The 20,482-nt window shown below is 40.2% G+C and overlaps 1 protein-coding gene across 2 annotated transcripts in view; it reads right to left on the reverse strand.

Moving 5' to 3' along the window:
* The window catches only part of FRAS1 (Fraser extracellular matrix complex subunit 1), a 439,997-nt gene that overhangs the window by 34,785 nt on the left and 384,730 nt on the right, over window positions 1–20,482 (reverse strand). For both annotated transcript variants that reach the window (XM_079772302.1, XM_079772303.1), the window contains exons 56-62: window positions 19,446–19,790; window positions 17,522–17,682; window positions 16,796–16,943; window positions 8,578–8,783; window positions 4,692–4,848; window positions 2,258–2,458; window positions 625–812 (exon numbers count right to left, since the gene is read on the reverse strand). In XM_079772302.1, the coding sequence (XP_079628428.1) occupies window positions 625–812; window positions 2,258–2,458; window positions 4,692–4,848; window positions 8,578–8,783; window positions 16,796–16,943; window positions 17,522–17,682; window positions 19,446–19,790 (1,406 nt within the window). The remainder of the gene's footprint in view (window positions 1–624; window positions 813–2,257; window positions 2,459–4,691; window positions 4,849–8,577; window positions 8,784–16,795; window positions 16,944–17,521; window positions 17,683–19,445; window positions 19,791–20,482) is intronic.

Raw genomic sequence — 20,482 nt, forward strand, 5'->3', positions numbered from 1 at the left:
TTTTTTTTTTTTACAGATATTAAGGCTCTTTATTCATGTATTCCTTATGTTTCAAGCACGTTCTTAGAGACATTACCCTAGGTTATCATTGTGAATTTCCAGAGTTTGATTCACTTTCTTCCAGTGTTTAGCATTACTTTATTTTTTTTTTCTTTACTATTTTAGGTCCCACCATAGAAGTGAGAATATCAATTTGTATTGTACTTTCTGTTTTATCAGACTAAGGTATGGGCGTGGTTTGGTCTTCCTCTTATGTTGGAACAGAATTTCTCATCCTCTGCATTCTTGACATTTGTGCCAAGTAATTCTTTGTCATTGGAGCTGTCCTGTGCATTGTAGGATGTTTAGTAGCATCTCTGGCTCCTGCCCACTAGATGCTACTAGCACCTACTGTGACAGCCATAACAACCAATAATGTCACCGGAGATTGCCAAATGCGCCCTGGAGGTGGCGGTGGAGGGTGGGGGTGTCGCGGAGGAGGGGACCGGATTACTCCTGGTTAAGAACCACTGTGTTAGAGGAGTGCAGAAGTATATAGCACTGGAAGTCCTACTGGTACTTATCTCAAGTTCTCATCTACTAGTCACTAAGACATAAAGCAATCCTTCCCGTCAAGCCACTCACGATGGGTGGTGCTGGCAGTATGAGACTCCCTGCTGCCTCCTGGTCTAGGATCGTCACTGTGGCAGTGGTCACTTCACCAAGAACTGCTTCCACCGGGTCATCTGGGCCAAGGACTAGGGAGAACGACTCATGCCATTCCCGGTCTTCGTTGGACAGGATCTCGACTTTAAACAAGATATGATCCACACCTTCGGAGAGGACAGAACACAAGGACAGCAGAGGTCCCAGTTAGGTGACCGACCTAAGACATGGCTCCATGTTTAAGTATGCCCTTCCCTTTTAAGGGTTTTCTATGACTGCAGTGGCTGCTGGTCACGTTGGCCCCATCTCAAACAGGGAATCTGTTTTACAGACCTAATTCCACCTGTGGTGGAGGCTCAGCATTGCAGATTTACTATTCAACACCATATGAGGATTAATGGCCCCTGCCTGACACTAGTTGGCAGTAATAAAAATCTATGATCCAAAACACACTCCACCCTGGTTATGAGGGGCTTTTTTTGCTTAATTTTTCTTTCCCCTTTACACTTAGGCATGAGCGCCTGTGTGGCTGCCAGGGCTTGCACACAGACACCCTTCAAAGCTGTCTCCCGAGAAGCAATAGCTCAGAGGCTACCTACCAGGCCAGTCTCTGCCAAGTCGAGAATGGAGTTTGTAGGCCTTAAAGGGGGAGGGTTCCAATCTTAGAAACCCCCTACCTTTTCCTAAAATGATTCTCTACTCGGTTACTTCTAAGACCGGTATTTCCCCCAGATCCTCATGCAGAAAATGAAAAAGTAAAGCTACTCAGAAGAGAGGTCCTTGTGCAAGTGTGGAGGAAGGGCACCTACCTTCCCAGCAAACACCAACCAGACTCACAAAGGACAGAGCCGAAAGCCCTTTGAAGCTTTGGGGGCATGAAAGAGACATACAGCGACCCCCAAACTCACTTCTGGGGAAGTCATTTTCTCCCTCCACTTGCCAAGACATCTCTGAAAAGACCTTTTAACACTGTTGCCCACTTCCGGCTACATTACAAATGATGCCATTGTCTACATTCACCTCTTTGCCTTACACTGTTCCAGAAAGTTCTGTGAAAAAACCTAGCATATAATTCAACTCCTTCCCTGTCTCACTCCTCCCACCAAATTAATATATGAGACAGCTGGTTGTGACTTCAATCCCATCTTCCTCTCTTCCCTGACTTGTCTCCATTGCTCTCTCTAGGATAAACCTATTTTAGATGTTAAATAGAGTGTGCCTTCTGGATTTTAGTCACCCCGGCCTAAAGGGCAGCACGGTGGTTTGCACCAATGTTTGTTGAATGATGGCAGTCACGTACACTTTTTAAAAATCAAGTGCTCCTATTAACCAAATCACAGGCCAACAACAACAACAAAAATCCTTTTAAATGAAGCAAAATGCCAAGGATGTTCTGAAGTCAGTGGCCTATTTCCCACCCACCCCCATGCCACTTTTACTAATTAAAAATTTTAAAGACTCCTTCCATCTCAAGTGTGTGCTTAAAAAATACTTTATGCTATTGGAACGAATGTTTTCCTCTTTAACTTTTCTGCTCATCCCTTTCTTCAAATATGAGATATTAGGTTCTCTATTAAGTAAAACCCACAGGTGGGGATTGGCATTCAATTACCGGGACTGAACTTCAAGACTCGGCTCTTTGGGTAGTAATCCACACCAGACTGGGCAGACCCGTCCCGCGTGCTGCAGCGGACCTTGGACGTCCTGTTCTGATCCCCTTTGCGGATCACCTTGATGCTCAGAATGGCCGTGGCATCGGGCCCCGCGGGTTCCCGGACTTGGTACGCAGCTTCCTCAAACTCGATGGTGGGGGCTGGAGAAGCACGGTCAGGGAAACAAGAGCAAGTTAGAAAAGCAGGAAAGATTCCGACGCCACGGAAACACCTGCTGATGACAAGAAGGGTTTTTCCCAGTTAACAACACGAAGACAAAACGCCTTACTGTTATGAAAATCAATCAGTACTTACCCCTAAGCAATGCTTGGGAAAAATAAATTTATTTCTGATTTTATAGAAGTCATTTCTTATTCATTTCTTATTCAAAAACAGGATAGTGAGGGAAATATTTTTAAGGACTTTGGAAGCATGATGTCCAAGTTTCCATCAAGGCATCACGACTCACAGAATGTTTTAAAATGTGCATGCTTTATTAAGGGACTGAGTAAGCAACTGATAAATTTGTATCAACTGATTGCATGAATCAACTCCTTTTCATTGATGATACATGAATTTCCAAGGTTAATAATTTACCTCATTTATATACAACTTAATTTTACCAAATGCCTCTCTCATCTCTGGTCCTTCGAATCCTCGCTCCTGGAGCTCTCACCGTCCCCACCCTCAGCTTTTCCTAACTTCTCTCAGGTTATTCAGTTAAGAATGGGTGGTTTCAGTGACTGACTACAAACGATAATTCAGGAATGGAAGACTTCTGAACACATTCTGGTTTAAAGTACTATTGTTATTGTTAGGGTACAGTTAATGATATAGTGACAATTCTTACAAAAATATCAAATTATGCCTTTTTTTTCCCGATATATTCTTATGGGGAAGGGCAAAGTGGTAGTGGTAGATAGAATAAGATAAACAATTCAGAGCAATTACAAGTGGTATACCATTTTTCCTATATAAAATTTTGCAGAAATTTCTAGAGTCTCTATGTTCATTTCCCCCTCAGAAAGTCAATTCTTTCTAATTGTAGAAGATAAGCCTCATTTGAGACGGCATAGTTTTAAAAAAGAATGTTCTTTGAAATTAGGTGTGTCTCTGCAACACACTGTGAATTTGCTACCCCTCTGAGCTTCAGCCACTGGCTTCTCTGTGTGACTGGGAGAAGGTCACTGCAGGGGTAGAACCCGAGTTTCTCTGGGTAAAGGAGTAATTCAGCTTCAAGGCTGGCTTTTCTTATTTTACCCAATGTCCAAATTAGTCCCTGATTTTATATATGTGAGGATGAATAGTGGTATAAATATTAACTAAAATTGCTATTACTATGTATAATGTTATTATCCATTAACTCATTAAAATATCAATTTTAATAGAACAATTATGTCCTAATTTGGAACAGATTTTGTTTTCCCTGGTGCGTGGGTCACTCTTTACTACAACCTGACCAAAGAATTTAAGATTTGTTTTTTTAGGTTAGTAGGCCAAGTCAATGGAAGAAAAGAAAACTGAGAAATTAGACTTTTCTAATTTCAGTGTTTAAATCAGTTCATTGGATTCAACTCATTCTGATTGTATTTCCAATTCTGTTCCAACTGCAGTGATTAAAATAGTTTTATTCTCTGCCTGTCTTAGTGTCTCTGTCCTAGCCTTTAACCATACTCATTCCTTTCTCTTGGCAGTGTGGTAGGGAATAATGAGATTAAAACTACCTATAGCCCTAGTAAACTTACAGGAGCTTTGTAGACAATGATCATTTGCTGTCAACATCCTATATAATAAAAGGGTAATATGCAAATTGACCCTAATGGCAGAACGACTGGTCGCTATGATGCACACTGACCACCAGGGGGCAGATGCTCAACACAGGAGCTGCCCCCTGGTGGTCAGTGTGCTTCCACAGGGGGAGTGTTGCTCAGCCAGAAGCCGGCTCATGGCTGGCCAGTGCAGCGGTAGTGGCGGGAGCCTCTTCTCCCTCCGCAGTAGCGCTTAGTATGTCTGACTAAGGGCTTAGGCCCACTCCCCTACTAAGCCCACTCCCTGTGGGGAGCAGGCCTAAGCCATTAGTTGGACATCCCCTGAGGGCTCCCAGGGTGCCAGAGGGATGTCTGACTTCCAGCATAGGTCCAATCCTCCAGGGAGCAGGCCTAAGCCATCAGTAGGACATCCCTCAAGGGCTCCCAGACTGCGAGAGGGCGCAGGCCGGGCTGAGGGACCCCCTCAAGTGCACGAATTTTCATGCACCAGGCCTCTAGAGTTATAAATATAATGCAGGACTGATGTCAGTAGGCATCTTTGTAGCCCTTTCATTTTTCAAGACACTTATAATTACATGGTTAGTAAATGTGATGTACAGCAAGTGTACATTAGAGTAGCGGTTACCATCTTCATCATTGGATATGGTGATGGTGGCCATGCTATTCTTTCCAACTCTGGCTCCACTCCAGTGATTCCCAAGGGGATGGCCGAGGAAGACCCTGAACTGTTCCTCAGGCTCAAACATGGAGTCATCATGGATGGAGACAGTGCAGTTCTTCATCTAGAGTCCAGGGAACAAGATAGAGTCAAATTTGCATTGCGATGTTAATAACTTCCTTGGTTTTCCTAGAAAATGATTATTATTCTTTGTAGCATTAAAGAGTCAACACAAATTCTAGTTAAAATAGAATGTTATCTAGGAGTTCATGCCTATGTGGGACTTACCTATATGTGGAGCCTTGTATGAGAACATTCCAAATAGTTTGAATCATTGGTGATGAGTTATGAAAAAAGAAGATCAAATACAGAACCCACTAATGATCATGTGTAGAACATTTGCACGCTTTCCCACATTTTGCCTGGGCTGATCAATACACTTGTACATGTTATGATAGGCAGATTTCTGATGTGGGGGTTTAACAAATGGATTAGACTTCCTGGAGAGCTGAACAATGTTCCTTTTACATTGTAAAAATGGAATAGTCTTATAATGAGCTTAGAAAGGCTTCCTGTTAGGCTAAGGTCCAGAATTCTCAAATGTGCTGCCAAATGTCTCATCTGAAAACTGCTGAGTATTGATTGAGTCTCAGAACATAACCTAAACCCCTGTTTGATGCAAAGAAATAGTGTTTCTCAAACTGATCATTCTCTACTGAGGATTGTGTCCTTGAGATATGTAAAATAAGGTCACAACGTTTTGGAAAACAGAGCAGCCTCAATAGTGGCATCATGTGATAAGTGGGGTTATTTTTAGTTGAACCATTTAAAAGCCACTATACTACCGTATTGCATAGACTATGTGAGTATAGAGAAGTTTCATTCTCATACTTCCTAATTATACTAAATGAAAGGAGAGTATCCCTGTGAACATTGATATGTGGCTTGCTAACCCGGTTTTAAATCCCTGAAGAATGTTCCTTTTTTTTCCTTATCACATCTTTCTTACAATAACAATTTTTTTTATAGAAAATATGAATTTAGTAGTGAATCTTCAGGATATCTTTAAAAGAAGACATTCTAGTGAATGACAAGTTCCAAAGACATATTGCTTAGTAAGCCAGGAAAAATGAAGATTCCCAAGTGTGCTTATGAATGATGATAGATTGTCATGGGGGTAACATTTAGACCATTAGACTATATTTCTTTATAATTTTATTAAATGACAAACTGTCTCTTGGATAGGTAGAGAATCCCTTTTTGAACTTAAAACAAATACAGACATGTAGACTCAAAGATTAAGATTGCATCTGTAGTATGTGCGTGTATTTTTAAATACATGTTTCAACCCGCCACCAGTAAAATTCTTATAAAATACATAACTGAGCCAGGGCTTTTCTGAGTCATAAATGTGTAAAAGACTGAGAGTCCCAAAGAAGAAAGCTATCACTTTTTTAATGTCATTAAATATGAACAGAAGAAGAATCTGGGGTGAACTGGTATGGGTAAGATCTTCTTATGCTAATCTTCAAAAGGACTAATCATAAAACCAAAATTATATACATTGAATTGTATCAAAATCAAAGACTTCTGTTCAACTAAGAACATCATAGTCCAAGGTAATAAGTGACAGAAAGGGGAAGTATATCTATAATATCTAAAATGTCTAAATCGTAAGGAATTAATATTTAGAATATTTAAGAAAGTATAGCAGATCAGTAAAAAAAAAAGACAGCAATATAAAAAAATAAGGAACAGAGGATTAAAATAATACATGTTTTCCCTGGCTAGTTTGCTCAGTGGTTAGATCATTGCCCCATGGACTGAAGTGTCACAGGATCAATTCGCTGTTAAGGGCACATACCTTAGTTGTAGGTTCTCCAGCCCTGATAGGGATCTGTGTGGGAGGCAACCAATTAATGTGTGTGTGTGTGTCTCTCTCTCTCTTTCCCCCTCATCTCTCTCACTTTCTCTAGAAATCAATGGAAAAAAATCCTCAAGTGAGGATTAAAATAATAATAATAATGAATTTCAATAAGAGAAAGTTCAATAAGTTAACAAGTGTATAAACCACCATCAATTAGAAAAATGCAAATTAAAACAAGATGTAACTTTACACATATTAGATTAGCAAAAAGTCAAAAGATGAATAATGCTAAGTGTTGAAGAGGATGTTGGGTTACATACAACAATCCTTGTATATTGCTAGTGACATTCTGGAAAGTATTCTGACAATATTCCTTTTTTTTTTTTTAAATTAAGCACAAGCATGCCCTATGGTACAGCAATTTGACTGCTATATATGTATCCAAAGAAATTCCATCTCACATCTGTGAGTGGATAAATATGAGGATGTGCATCGCAGCATTATTAGTGGTGGCATAGTGTGAGTTGTTGACTGTTGGCTATTTCTGTGGTTCCTCACTGTCTATTGCTGAGAACAGGTGGATAAAAGGTAGTAGATGCAGCCCTAGCTGGTTTGGCTCAGTGGATAGAGCATCAGCCCAAGGACTTAAGGGTCCTGGGTTCGATTCTGGTCAAGGATACATACCCCAGTTGTAGGTTCCATCCCCAGGCCCTGGTCAGGGTGTGTGCGGGAGGCAACCAATCGATGTGTCTCTCTCGCATCGATGTTTCTCTCCCTGTCTCTCCCCTTCCCTTCTACTCTCTCTCTCTAAAAAAAAAAAAAAAAAGAAAGAAAGAAAAGGTAGGAGATGCAGCCTGCAGGTGTGACTCAGTGAGTGTCGACCTATGTACGAGGAGGTCTCTGGTTTGATTCCCAGTCAGGGCACAAGACCGAGTTTTGGACTTGATCCCCCGGGAGCATACAGGAGGCAGCAGGTTGATGTTGATGTTTCTCTCTCATCGATGTTTCCATCTCTCTGTTTCTCTCCCCTCCTCTCTCTCTAAAATTAATAAGAACATATTTTTAAAAAGGTAGTAGATGCACATCATAAAAACTATGCAACAGTTTGAAGCAACTGATTAGATGTACACATAAATGACATAGATGAATAAAACATTGCTGAGTAAACACAGTAAAAGTTTGAAAAAGATACAACCCAATAGCAATTTTATAAAATAAAAATTATGCACACAACACAAGCATTTTTAAAGAATAAATACAAATTAAAGGGTATATATTAAACACAACAGATTGACGAGCTCTGAGGTGAGGAAGGGAATGAGGAGAAGAGGCGTAGAATAAAAATAAATAAACAGAATAAGAGAAGGGCCTTGAACTAAACAACCAGGACTTGTGCCTTGAATCAAGGGGCACAACGGAATCAACCATCTGCAATTGAGATCCAAAAATGGAGAAATGTGAGTCTCATCCAATAGATATTTTTGGCATACACTGAGTTTGATGCAGCCATACTTCGTGATTGGTGTTTTCAGGCATTCCCATGCACTGTGTATTGCTATTCAACTGACTTGCATCTGCTCAATGTCTTCTCATCTGGGCCTACTCTATTGGTTCTATTAGCATGTATGTTGCCCTAGGACAGAGGCCCAGGTATTTGAGTATTGTTTATTTCTCCTTCAGATGTAGAATCTCTTCATCTCTAATGTTTCAAATTAAGAGGATCCTTGTTCATTCGATTCTGTTAAATTCCAAAAATATTACTCATCACCTAAATTTCCCAACTCAACCAATGATATATGTGTTTGTTTTTAAGTGAGAGACCAAGAAGGCAGCCACATAGAATGTATGATATTACTAAAAAATATTATCAATTAGTAAAAAGTATCCTAAAATGTTCAGAATTTATCTAAATTACTTCATTGTGGACAAATAAAGTCATCAAAAAAGAAGAGAATCTCATCGTTCGGTAACCACAAATCCACTTACTTTCTCCCCTTTCAGAAAGGTAATCCGTGAAGAGTCTGCATTTCTTCTCTCCTCAAAGTCCTCTGCGACCTGAGCTGAATGGCTCTGAGTATAGCACCTCACTGACGACTCATAGCTCAGGTCTCCACTCCGAATGATAGGCACGTGCAGAACACCCTCCTTCTCCCTCACTAGGAGCAAGTCCTTGGCAAACTGCATGCTGGGCACTGGGGGAGCAGAAGGAAAGATGGAGGCATCGTGAGAGGGAGATATAGGGAGGTGGCCACAGCCCTCTGCAGCTCTGGGCAGCCACGTGGCAGGAGGGCTCCCGGAAGGGCCACCCTAGGCTGGCCAATCACAGGTGGTAAGCCGATTTCAAGGCCTGATTGCTGCTCTCAGGGCAAGGGAATTGCTTCCACTGTGAATGTGGTTCCAATAAAATAGAACAAATCAGTTTTGTACCTTTTTTTTTTTTGCCCAGCTTCAGGGTATGGTCACCATCTCAAATGCAGACAAGTAATTCAAGTAAAAAAATGGGCCAGGTATAAGAAAAATTTTGATAGAGACTGAGTACTCAAAAAAGTTCACTTCCCTTCTAAGGCTACAATCAGGCAAACAGCAGTGCAAGCCTGCTGATAACTGGCCACTCACACTGGTCCTGGGGCCAGGAAGACAACAGGGAGGAGTTGGGATGTGGGTAAAGAGGGAAGAGCAGGCCTTATTTACAGGAGGTTGACTTGCAGCTCCAGTCTTTTTTTGGCAGATCTTCCTATTTTCAAACAAAGCAAGATCTCTTATCTGGATTTTTATGTCACATCTCCTAAATTTTAAAATAGCAACCCATTAAACTAGGGAAAAAGAAATTCCAGATAAGTCAAAACTACTTGGGCCAAACAAAACATATCCACATGCCGAAATGCCCAGTGGGCCCCCAATCTGTGACCACTGCTGGAGAGTTACCTGTTCTCATAACTCACAAGGCCTCATTTGACTTTAGGGAGGGACAGTAGCCAAATGGTGGTTAAAAGCAAAGGTTTTGGAGTAAGCAGGCTTGAATTTCCATCCCAGCTCTGCTACTTATTAGCTATATGATGTAGAGCAATCTACTTAGATTTTATGAGACTTGGGTTTCTTCATTATGTAAATTGGAAATGTTAATATATAACTCATAGAATTATCAGGGGTATTGAATTTAACAACATTGTATGGGAATGGTGTTCAATGCAGTATCTGGCACACAGCGACACTCAAATTTCGGTAGGGATTATTATCATATGATTTATATTGGCCCCAACTCCAGGCTTCTCTATATGAAAGGTCATTTTTCCCTCTCCTTACTTCCTACAGTGTCCATGGTAATACTCCGCATTAAGACATGTCCCCTTCCGAGAACATTTTGTTGAATGCAGATTATTAATTTCTTAATAAAAAGTACAAAGAGGTAGTCCCTCCAGGCATGTGCCACCTTAGTCTTTGGGGCTTCAGGAAGCTGACCCTGTAGCTGTAGACACCTAGTTCCTGGCTCTGTCCTGGGTATGCCCTGCCAAACCTGAAAGGAGGAAACAGAAAGGGTGAGCACCCCAGCACTCGGCAAGTCCACTTGCAGAAAGCTGCTTGCCTCTAACCTGCACCTCTGCTCAGAACTGTTGGCGTCAGCAAAATAACACAAAACCATGAGCTGAACTAAACCTAACAATTCCCACTTATAACTGAGAAAAACCCAGAACACCACACCTAAAGGAAAATTAACAACTTTAGCATTAGGCTCTGAACAATTACCATTTAGGGCTCTGTCATCCAGTAAAATGGTCTGTGCTATTAAGAAGTAGGTGGCGCCCTAACCGGTTTGGCTCAGTGGATAGAGCATCGGCCTGCGGACTAAAAGGTCCCAGGTTTGATTCCGGTCAAGGGCATGTACTTTGGTTGCAGGCACATCCCCAGTAGGGGGTGTGCAGGAGGCAGCTGATCAATGTTTCTCTCTCATCCGATATTTCTAACTCTATCCCTCTCCCTTCCTCTCTGTAAAAAAATCAATAAAATATATATTTTTAAAAATAAGGTACTTAAAAAAAAAAAAAGTAGGTGGCAATGACATGACCTAGCACAGGAGGACAAGAAGGAAGCTTGTTGCCAAGTAAAAAGTAACACAAGCAAGAAAGCTTTTCTGCCCTGGCACATTATCTAATGCTTTGGATTGATTTTTCTTGCTGGCCTGACAGGCATCAAGTCAAGATGAGAGTTAAAAGCTAGAGTGGTTGTCTTTTCACTTTGTTGATGGTTTCCTTTGCCGTGCAAAATCTTTATAGTAGTCCCATATGTTTAATTTTCCTTTTGTATCCCTTGTCCCAGGAGAAATATTGCCACAAAAAATGTCCGAGATTTTACTGCCTATGTTTTCTTCTAGGATTTTTATGGTTTTAATTCTTACTTTTAAGCTTTGATCCATTTTGAGATTAATGTATATGGTGTAAAAGGTGGTCTAATTTCATTTTTTTGCACGTAACTGTCCAATTTTCCCAATACCATTTATTGATTAGATTATCTTTAGCCCATATTATGTTCTTGCTTCTTTTATTAAATATTAACTGACTATAAAGGTGTGGGTTTATTTTGGGGCTCTCTATTCTGTTCCATTGATCTATATGTCTGTTTTTATGCCAGTACCATGCTGTTTTGATTACTATGGCTTTGTAGTATAGTTTGATATCAGGTAGCATGATTCCGCCAACTTGGTTCTTCTTTCTCAAGATTGCTGTGGTTATTTGGGGTCTTTTGCAGTTCCATATTATTTTTTGGAATATTTGTTCTAATTCTGAGAAATATGCCGTTGGTATCTTGATAGGAATGGCATTGAATCTATAGATTGCTTTGGGTAGTATGGGCATTATAATGATAGTAATTCTTCCTATCCATGAACATGGTATATGCTTCTACTATTTGTATCTTCTTCAATTTCTTTCTTCACTGTCATATAATTTTTCAAGAACAGGTCTTTTACATCCTTGGTTAAATTTATTCCTAGGTATTTTTTTTTATGCAATTGTAAATGAGATAGTTTTTTTAGTTTCCCTTTCTGATAGTTCATTATAGGTGCATAAAAATGCAGCTGATTAATGAATATTTAGTTTGTATCCTGCTACTCTACTGAATTCATTTATCAATTCTAGTATTTTTTTGGGGGAAATATTTAGGGTTCTCTATATACAATATCATGTCATCTGCAAATAATGACAGTTTTATTTATTTCTTCACAATTTGGATGCCTTTAATTTCTTCTTCTTGTCTGATTGCTGTGGCTATATTGAATAAGAGTGGTGAAAGCAGACACCCCTGTTTTGTTCCTGATCTTAAAGGAAACGTTTGTGGTTTCTTTCTGCCCATTGAGTATGATGTTGGCTGTGGGTGTGTTATATATGGCCTTTATTATGCTGAGGTATGTTCACTGTATTCCCACTGAATGGGAGAACATATTCAGCAATGATACATCTGATAGGGGTTGATATCCAAAATTTATAAAGAACTTATAAAATTCAACACCAAAAACAAACAAACAAACAAAAAACACCAATCCAATTAAAAAATTGGCAAAGGATCTGAATAGACATTTCTCCAAAGAGTGCATATAGATGGCCAGTAAACATATGAAAAGGTGCTCAACGTCACTAATCATCAAAGAAATGCAAATTAAAACCACAATGAGATATCACCTCAGACCTGTCAGAATGGCTATCATCAATAAATCAACAAGTACTGGCAAGGATGTGAAGAAAAGGAAACCCTTGTGCTCTAATGGTGGGAATGCAGTTGATATAGCTGCTGTGGAAAACAGTATGGAGTTTCTTCAAAAAATTAAAAGTGGTACTGCCTTATGACCCAATGATCCCACTTCTATGGAAAGTGAGCATGGTAGGGTATAAAAGCATAAGACTGGACTTGGATAGAGTGGATCTTGGTTTTACAGATCCATCACTTCCTCTCTGTGTGGTCTTAAATTATTTAACCTTAGTTTCACAATTTGGAGAGCCAGTGAGATCTTTCTGCCTTACAATGTGCACATTGAAGGGATTCAACAAAAGTTAGTACTTACTAGGAAGAAGGATAACCAACAGAAGTAATTGCTGAACACTACAATGGGTCACTGAAATATGTTTGGGGATTTCTTTCTTTGGGATAAATTCTGGACTGAATATATATTATAGTAGTCTTCCTGAAAAATGACATATATATATATGTATTTAACATATTCATTTTCTAAGTTTGCAATCCTAATGCCCATCAACAAAATATAAAAATAATCTAAGTATAATCTTGTATTGATCAGAGTGCAACGAAGTTTATGTGTTACTGGAGTCCCAAAGGCAAGTACAATAAATTACAGGTGTGTCAGGAAAAAAAGAAGTTAACATGTAATAAAATCTACTATGTGCCTGATACTATGGTAGGTATTTTCACATATTTTATCTAATTTATTCCTTACAACAATCTTGTAAGGTGGGTATTTACATGTTTTATAGATGAACAAAATGGGGCTCAATAACCTTAATGCTGAAAGAGCAAGGAAGTGGTGGGGCTGGGATTAAATTTTAGGACTTCTGAGTTTGCATTCACTTTCCACTTTATCAGAGGGAAATTGGCTTTCTTTTCATGCAAAAGAATAAGAAGCCTTTTCAAGAATAAAAGGAATAAATGAATTTCCTTTTTCTTTCTTTTTTAACTTCACTACGGAAAAAAATCCCACAGTCTACTATTGCACAAATAGAACCATTTAGTGTTGTATAAGGACTATGAGTTTGGAGCCAAAAGTCTCAGAATGTATGCTGGTTCCTCCACATACTACACTTGGTGAATATTTCTTCCCCAATCAGTATCCTCATCTACAAAATAGAAGTAAAAGTGAAACCAATGGGTTATGAGCAAATGAGATAATGTCTAACAGATCACTCTGTAAACTCTGAAGTAACATGCAATATAAAATAGAGTATTATTATAATCTTGTTCATGGTTAAAGTTACCATTTTGTGAATCACAAATCTAATTGCAAAACATAAAACTATAAAACTACCAGGAGAAAACATAGGAGACAAATCTTTGAAACTTTGGTTTAGTCAAAGATTTTTTAGATACAACACTGAAAGCATGATCAGTAATAGAAATATCAATAAATGGAACTGCTTCAAAATAAAAACCTATTGCTCTTTAAAAGACATCGTTAAGAGAGCAAAAAAAAGAAGCAGTAGATTTGGATAAAATATTTGCAAAACACAAATCTTTTTCCAGAGCCTAAAACAATACAATAAACAACCCAATTAAAAAATGGGAGTTTCCTACAATGCTTTGCCAAAGAAGAAATATGGATGGCAAGTAAGCACCTGAAAATATCTCAATGTCATCACTCATTCACTACCCACCTTCTGGAATAACTAAAACACTTAATAAAAAACTGACAGCACCAAATGTTGGTGTGGATGTGGAGCAACTAGAATTCTCACACACTGCTGGTGGTAACACAAAATAGTTACAACCACTTTGGAAAACAAGCTGGCAGTTTCTTAGAATGTTAAACACTGACCATATGATCCAACAACTCTACTCCTAAGTATTTACTCCAGAGAAATGAAAACCTATATTCACACAAAAACCTATATGCAAATGTTATAGCCACTCTGATCATAATTGCCAAAACCTGGAAACAGCCCAAATGTCATTCAACAGGTGAGTGGATCAACAAACGGTAGTACATTCATGCAAAGGAGATTACTCAGCAATGGAAAGAGCGAACTACTCTTATGCGCAACAATGTGGATGACTATCAAAGGCAGTAAGTATTCTGATGGAAAGAACCAGACTCAAGGTGCTCATATTACAGGATTCCATTTAGACATTCTGGAAATGGTATAACTTTACGGATAGAAAATAGATCAGTGGTTGCCAGGACTCAGGATGGGTGAGAGGTTGACTAACAGGGATGTGAGACAACTTTGTAGGGTTAGAACTGTTCAACATTTTAAAAAATAGTTTATTGGTTTTTAGAGAAATAAAGAGGGAGAGGGAGAGAGAGAAAAACATTAATGTGAGAGCACAACATCAATCGGCTGCCTCCTACACGCCTCCTACGGTGATCAAGCCCACAACCCAGGCATGTACCCTGACTGGAAATCGAACTAGCAACCTTTCTGTGCATGAGACAATGCCCAACCAAATGAACCATACCAGCCAGGGCTGTTCAACATCTTGATTGTGGTGGTGGGCACAATACTGCCCATTTGTCGAAACTCATAGAACTGCATACCAGAAAGGATGAATTTAATTCATGTAAATTAAACCTAAATAAACCTAGTTCTAAAATAATATACCATTTTTTGCCTGGCTGGTGTGGCTGAGTGGTTGAGTGTCGACCTATGAACCTGGAGGTCACGGTTCAATTCCTGGTCAGGGTACATGCCTGGGTTGTGGGCTTGATGCCCAGCAGGGGGCATGCAGGAGGCAGCTGATCAATGATTCTCTCTCATCATTGATGTTTCTATCTCTCTCTCCCTCTCCCTTCCTTTCTGAAATCAATAAAAATATATATTTAAAAATAGAATAAAGTAAGATACCATTTTGGACATATGCATATATTTCTTTTCTCTCTTGAAGGCTACACACACACAAAAAGTGGTTAAAATGGTTGTTTCTAGGGAGTGGAACTGGAGGATTGGGATTCAGGAGTAGAAGGAAGACTTAATTTTCATAGTATACCATTTTTGTCATTTGATTTTTTAAAAAATATAAATGAATAAATAATTTAAAATAAATAAAAATATTAAAGATTGCTCTGTTGGGCTGCCTGTCCCTTTTTTGGTGCCTTTTCATTCACTGTAAGAGTTTAATCGTGGACTCTATTGTCAACCATAGGAATGCTGATTAGGGTCCTTCTGCTTGAGGTGGGAGGTTTGCCTTGATTCTCTCCACTCAACTCTAGAATCTGACAATTCTAAATTTCATCAATTCTTCCTAAGAAGCACCTGTCCCTTCTTCTTCATCCTCATGCTACTTAGGTTAGGTCTTCGGTGGCAACTGACATTTTGTTCATATACTTGTCTCTTCATTCCTGCACATCATCTACAGGACAATGAGTTTCCTAAGACAAAATCACACACTCCTGTGCTGATAAGAATCTGTTGCTTCCCTCTGCTTATCGATTCCTTACACTAGAACATAAGACTCTTAGAACTTGACTCCAACCTATCTTTCCATTTCATTTTCTTTTATTCACCTCCTACTGGATTCAAAGCAAAAGTAAGCATCTCACTGTTTTCCAAATATGCACCTTTCAAAATTTTATACCATATACATACTATATCTGTTTATTTGACAAAGCTTTATTTTATTATCCATTAGGTAAATTTCTATCACACCTGAAGACTCAGCTTAAATATCAACTCCTTTGTGAAATCTTCTATGATTCTTCCATGCAAAGTTACTGTTCAGTCCCATCTGCTCAGATAGCACTGGATTTATAGCACTGTTAGGCCATTTATCATAATACTAGAGGTCCGGTGCACGAAATTCGTGCACTCGTTGGGGAGTCCCTCAGCCTGGCCTGAGCCCTCACACAATCCGGGAGCCCTTGGGGGATGTCCGAATGATGGCTTAGGCATGCTCTGGAGCAGGACTAAGCCGTCAGTTGAACATCCTTAGTGCTGCCACAGAGGTAGGAGAGGCTCCCGCCACTGCCGCTGTGCTCACCAGCCATGAGCCCAGCTTCTGGCTGAGTGGTGCTCCCCCTGTGGGAGCACACTGACCACCAAGGGGCAGCTCCGGTGTTGAGTGTCTGCCCTCTGGTGGTCAGTGCACATCATAGCGACCAGTTATTCCACTGTTCGGTCAATTTGCATATTTGCTTTTTATTATATAGGATATCCTAACTTTTCAGTTTAAGGGTCTGATCCCCCAACTAGACATTGAACTTCTTGAGGACATGGCCTCAACCAAGGCTTAAACATTTTTTGTGTATCTAGTAGAGTGCCAGAAACATGAACAATTATTTCTTTCCCCTATTTCTATGTAAATGTGAGCATGCAGGTACTTGTACACACACAGATATAACAGACATATGCACACATACATACACATGCACTCACACACACATACTCACATTTCTTGAGTGAAATGTGAATGAGGTCCAATGCATACATACGGAGGTTAAGGAAAAAATAGAACTATAGTCAGCCACCAGCTGGCAGCCCCAATCTCTTACCATCCTGGAATGTGTCATTAATGGCAATGACAGCTTGGAAAGGTTTGGTCAGTTCGGCCCCTTGTGCTGAGCTGATGAAAACCACAAATGTCTCCAGCCCTTCAATTGCTGGATACTGAGTGTCATCTAAGATGGTCAAGGTGCAATACTAGGAGAAAAATCAGGATGTTAACTAGATTTACTGTGGTGATTGTCTTCAATATATATAAACATTGAATCATTGCATTGTACACCTGAAACCACTATAGTGTTATATGTTAATTACATGTCATTTTTAAAAAATGATTTTTAATTTTAAAAAAAAGAAAAAAATTCAAGTAAACCTTACAGAATGCCAAACACATAACACCCATTTATTTTGGGAAATTAGGACACAGGCAACAACTTGTCTTTCTTTGGTGGTCTTAAATTAAGTTTCTTTTTATCCATAAAATTACACTCTTTTTATTGCACACCCTTAGGTGTTTTGTTTCTAGATATTTAGATCAAACAAATGTGGTTTCTATCCTAAATCTGTGGTGCTGGATATAAGATGGTAAAAACATCTCTTGGAGAGTTTTGTAGACGATCCCTCTAAGTTTGTTCTCTTGATTGTATGTTTGTGTTTTTGAAGAAAGGGAAGATAGTAATATTGCAAGTAGAGTTCAGTGTCCTCCAGAGAGTTTGGAGAGCAGACTAGATACCACATTAACAGACTCATCCAGCCTTTCACGGCTGTATGCTCACCTGCTCAGTGACACCTGGTCCGAATTCCACCTTCCTAGAGCTGGGAACATAGTCAACTCCTGGAGTGGCAGAAGCTGGGTCTGAGGGACGCGTAGCACACCAGACAGATGTGAAGGTCGAAAGGTCAGTCCCATGGCGGATAACTGGGATCTTCACTGTTCCTGAAACAAGATTCATAGATTCCCAAGGTCAACCTTGACCCAGAAAATCAACGGTACTTTCCCAACATGTTCTCTTTCTCAGCAGCAGCAGTTTTATCCTGCTGGCCTGTCTTCTCTAACCCCAGCGACGTTTGGTGCTCCCTCTGAGGAAGGCTGAGGTATCACCGCCCTCCTTTTTACCAACACTGAGATTAAGAGCAGACCTAGAGGAGGGTCTCATGCAGGTTGCGCTGGAAAGTAGCCCTTAGAGGAAAATTATTTTGTGGCTTCACAAAGGAGACTGTTCACAGAAGAACAATGAACTTAAGGGGGAAGGATCCATTGGAAAACATCTCAAGCCTATATAGGGAGAAGAAATTCAGACGAGCGCCTCAGGGATGAGCTAGAAAATAGTCAATTAAGGAAGAACTAGCTATGGGACTCTATGGGGCCTGAAGCTGAATGTTCCTAATTAAATGTTCCTAACTGGTTTGATTTCCCCATTTTATCTGAGTGGTGCACACATCATTACTTAAACCATATGTGCTTATTGCTTATCTTAGGAATGAAACTCATTTTCTGGTCCATTGTGACATCATACTTCATAGGGTCCTAATGATATACATGTAGATTTTTAGCTGTTTTCACAATCAAGGTGAGAGCAAAGCTACATGATAACCCATCAATCACATTTTTCTAGTCAGTTGTGAAATGACATTAGTCATGATTGAGCCTTTTTTTTAAAAAAATATATTTTATTGATTTTTACAGAGAGGAAGGGAGAGGGATAGAGAGCCAGAAACATCAATGAGAGAGAAACATCGATCAGCTGCCTCCTGCACATGCCCCACTGGGGATGTGCCCGCAACCAAGGTACATGCCCTTGACCGGAATCGAACCCGGGACCCTTCAGTCCGCAGGCCGACGCTCTATCCACTGAGCCAAACCGATTAGGGCATGACTGAGCCTTTAGTGTAGGCAAAAATGTGGCATTGTAGAAAGGTCTGGGTTCTAAATCCAGCTCTGGCATATTAACTGCTTGATATTTGATGATTTATTTAATCTCTCTGAGTCTCCATTTGCTCTCCTCTATAATGTCATCTCCTCTACAGACGATTAAGTGAGAATGCATGAAATGCATGTTGCTCGGTACCTGGCATTCCATAAGCACTCAAGAAGATCAGTTCCCACTGTCCCTCAGAATATCACCTTCAAAGAGGTGAGAGACCTTGGTCAAGTGGCTCCCATCAGTAGATACTTTTCACAGCCGCTGCCCCTTCTGGTAGTATGTCTGCCAGCAGCACGCGGAGGCCCCCTGTGCAGCCAGGAGAGGGAAGGAGCCTGCGCGGAAAAATCTGCCCACTGACTGCTTTGGGCTGTAATATGAATGAGCAATTTCCACTTGTGAAGACACTGACATTTTCGAATGTATTTGTTTTAACAGCGAGAAGTATACGAAATTACTTACCTCTATTCTCTACAGATCTCATTCCCCTCCTTTGCAAGCCAAAATGCTTAGCACCATGCCTTCCCTCTGGACCACAGAGGTCAGCCAATGACTGTAAGCCAGATCCCTCCCTGCCATCAGTAATCAGAGCAAGAAAAGTGATTCTTTACTACCTTCCATTTTTGGTTAAAATGCCTAGCATTATGTCTCGGACCAACAATGATGTCACTGAGGAATGGCATTCTCAATGTCTTAAGGATATTCTCAAACCTGAGAGGAAATCATTCGAGAAAGAGATCATGAGATGGGTGATGGAACCCCAGAGATGCTCTCTTACCTGCATCCTCACTGACAGTGAAAGCCGTGTTGCCCAGGGACACAGTGGAGGCATCATTGGGACCGTTGATGAGCACCTTGGCCGAGGACACCCTTCCGATGCGGGCATTGTCAGAAGCATCTGCCAGGGCCATCTCAAACTCTTCTTCCTCTTCATATTCACTGTCATCAATGAGCATGACGTCACAGGTGGACATGGTGACACCAGGCCCGAATATCACACGACTGTCAGCAGACCTCCCTCTAGATTTAAAATCAGAGCCCGATTCTAGAGCGTAGAGGCTACTTCCCATAGCTGACTTAGGGATGGTGTAGCAAATCACAGACACAATGCTGCTTGCATCCCCTGAAATACAAAATGGCAAGAAAACCAAAGCATGTGAATGAGTGCTTCTCAAATTCTAAAATCTCTGATAAATTAGTGAGCTTGGTTCCCTCTGACGTATTCCATCACTATTCATGTTCACGCTCTGGCATGAAACCTTCCCGCATTGCAGTCTCTTTTGAGCTTATGAAATAAACCACTTGAGGATTTAATATACCCCAGATACTTCACCAAACAACTTAAAATGGATTTCCTAGTCTGTGAATTTTGTGCTCTGTTAATTCACAAGACTCATTGCCCACCATCTAAGACCACAGCGGGTGGAAAGATAAGAGACATATTTGGTACTTTAAGTAGCAAAGTAATTGTGTCCTGAAGGTAGTGCTATGGGCACAGTTCACTGCCTTTCTGAATAAACTTCTGTACTTTAACTCCCAGGGGAAAACAAGCTTATTTTAAAAAAAGAAAGACAAACAAAATAAAACCTGCCTTTCTGTACAAATACCTTTACTTATTAATGCTGCCACTGCCTGAGTGACGGCCTATTCTGGGCCCACTTGCTGGTCCAGAGCAATCAGTGGGACTTGCTTGTTTTCCAAGTGGCACCTCCAAAGGTTTGCAATACTTACAGTGTTTGTTACACTAACATCCAGGCAGCAGGTTCAATAAAAAAACCCTGACATCAGCCCTAGTCGGTTTGGCTCAGTGGATAG

This window comes from Cnephaeus nilssonii, assembly GCF_951640355.1.
Source record: "Cnephaeus nilssonii genome assembly, chromosome: 1".
Taxonomy (NCBI): Eukaryota; Metazoa; Chordata; class Mammalia; order Chiroptera; family Vespertilionidae; genus Cnephaeus; species Cnephaeus nilssonii.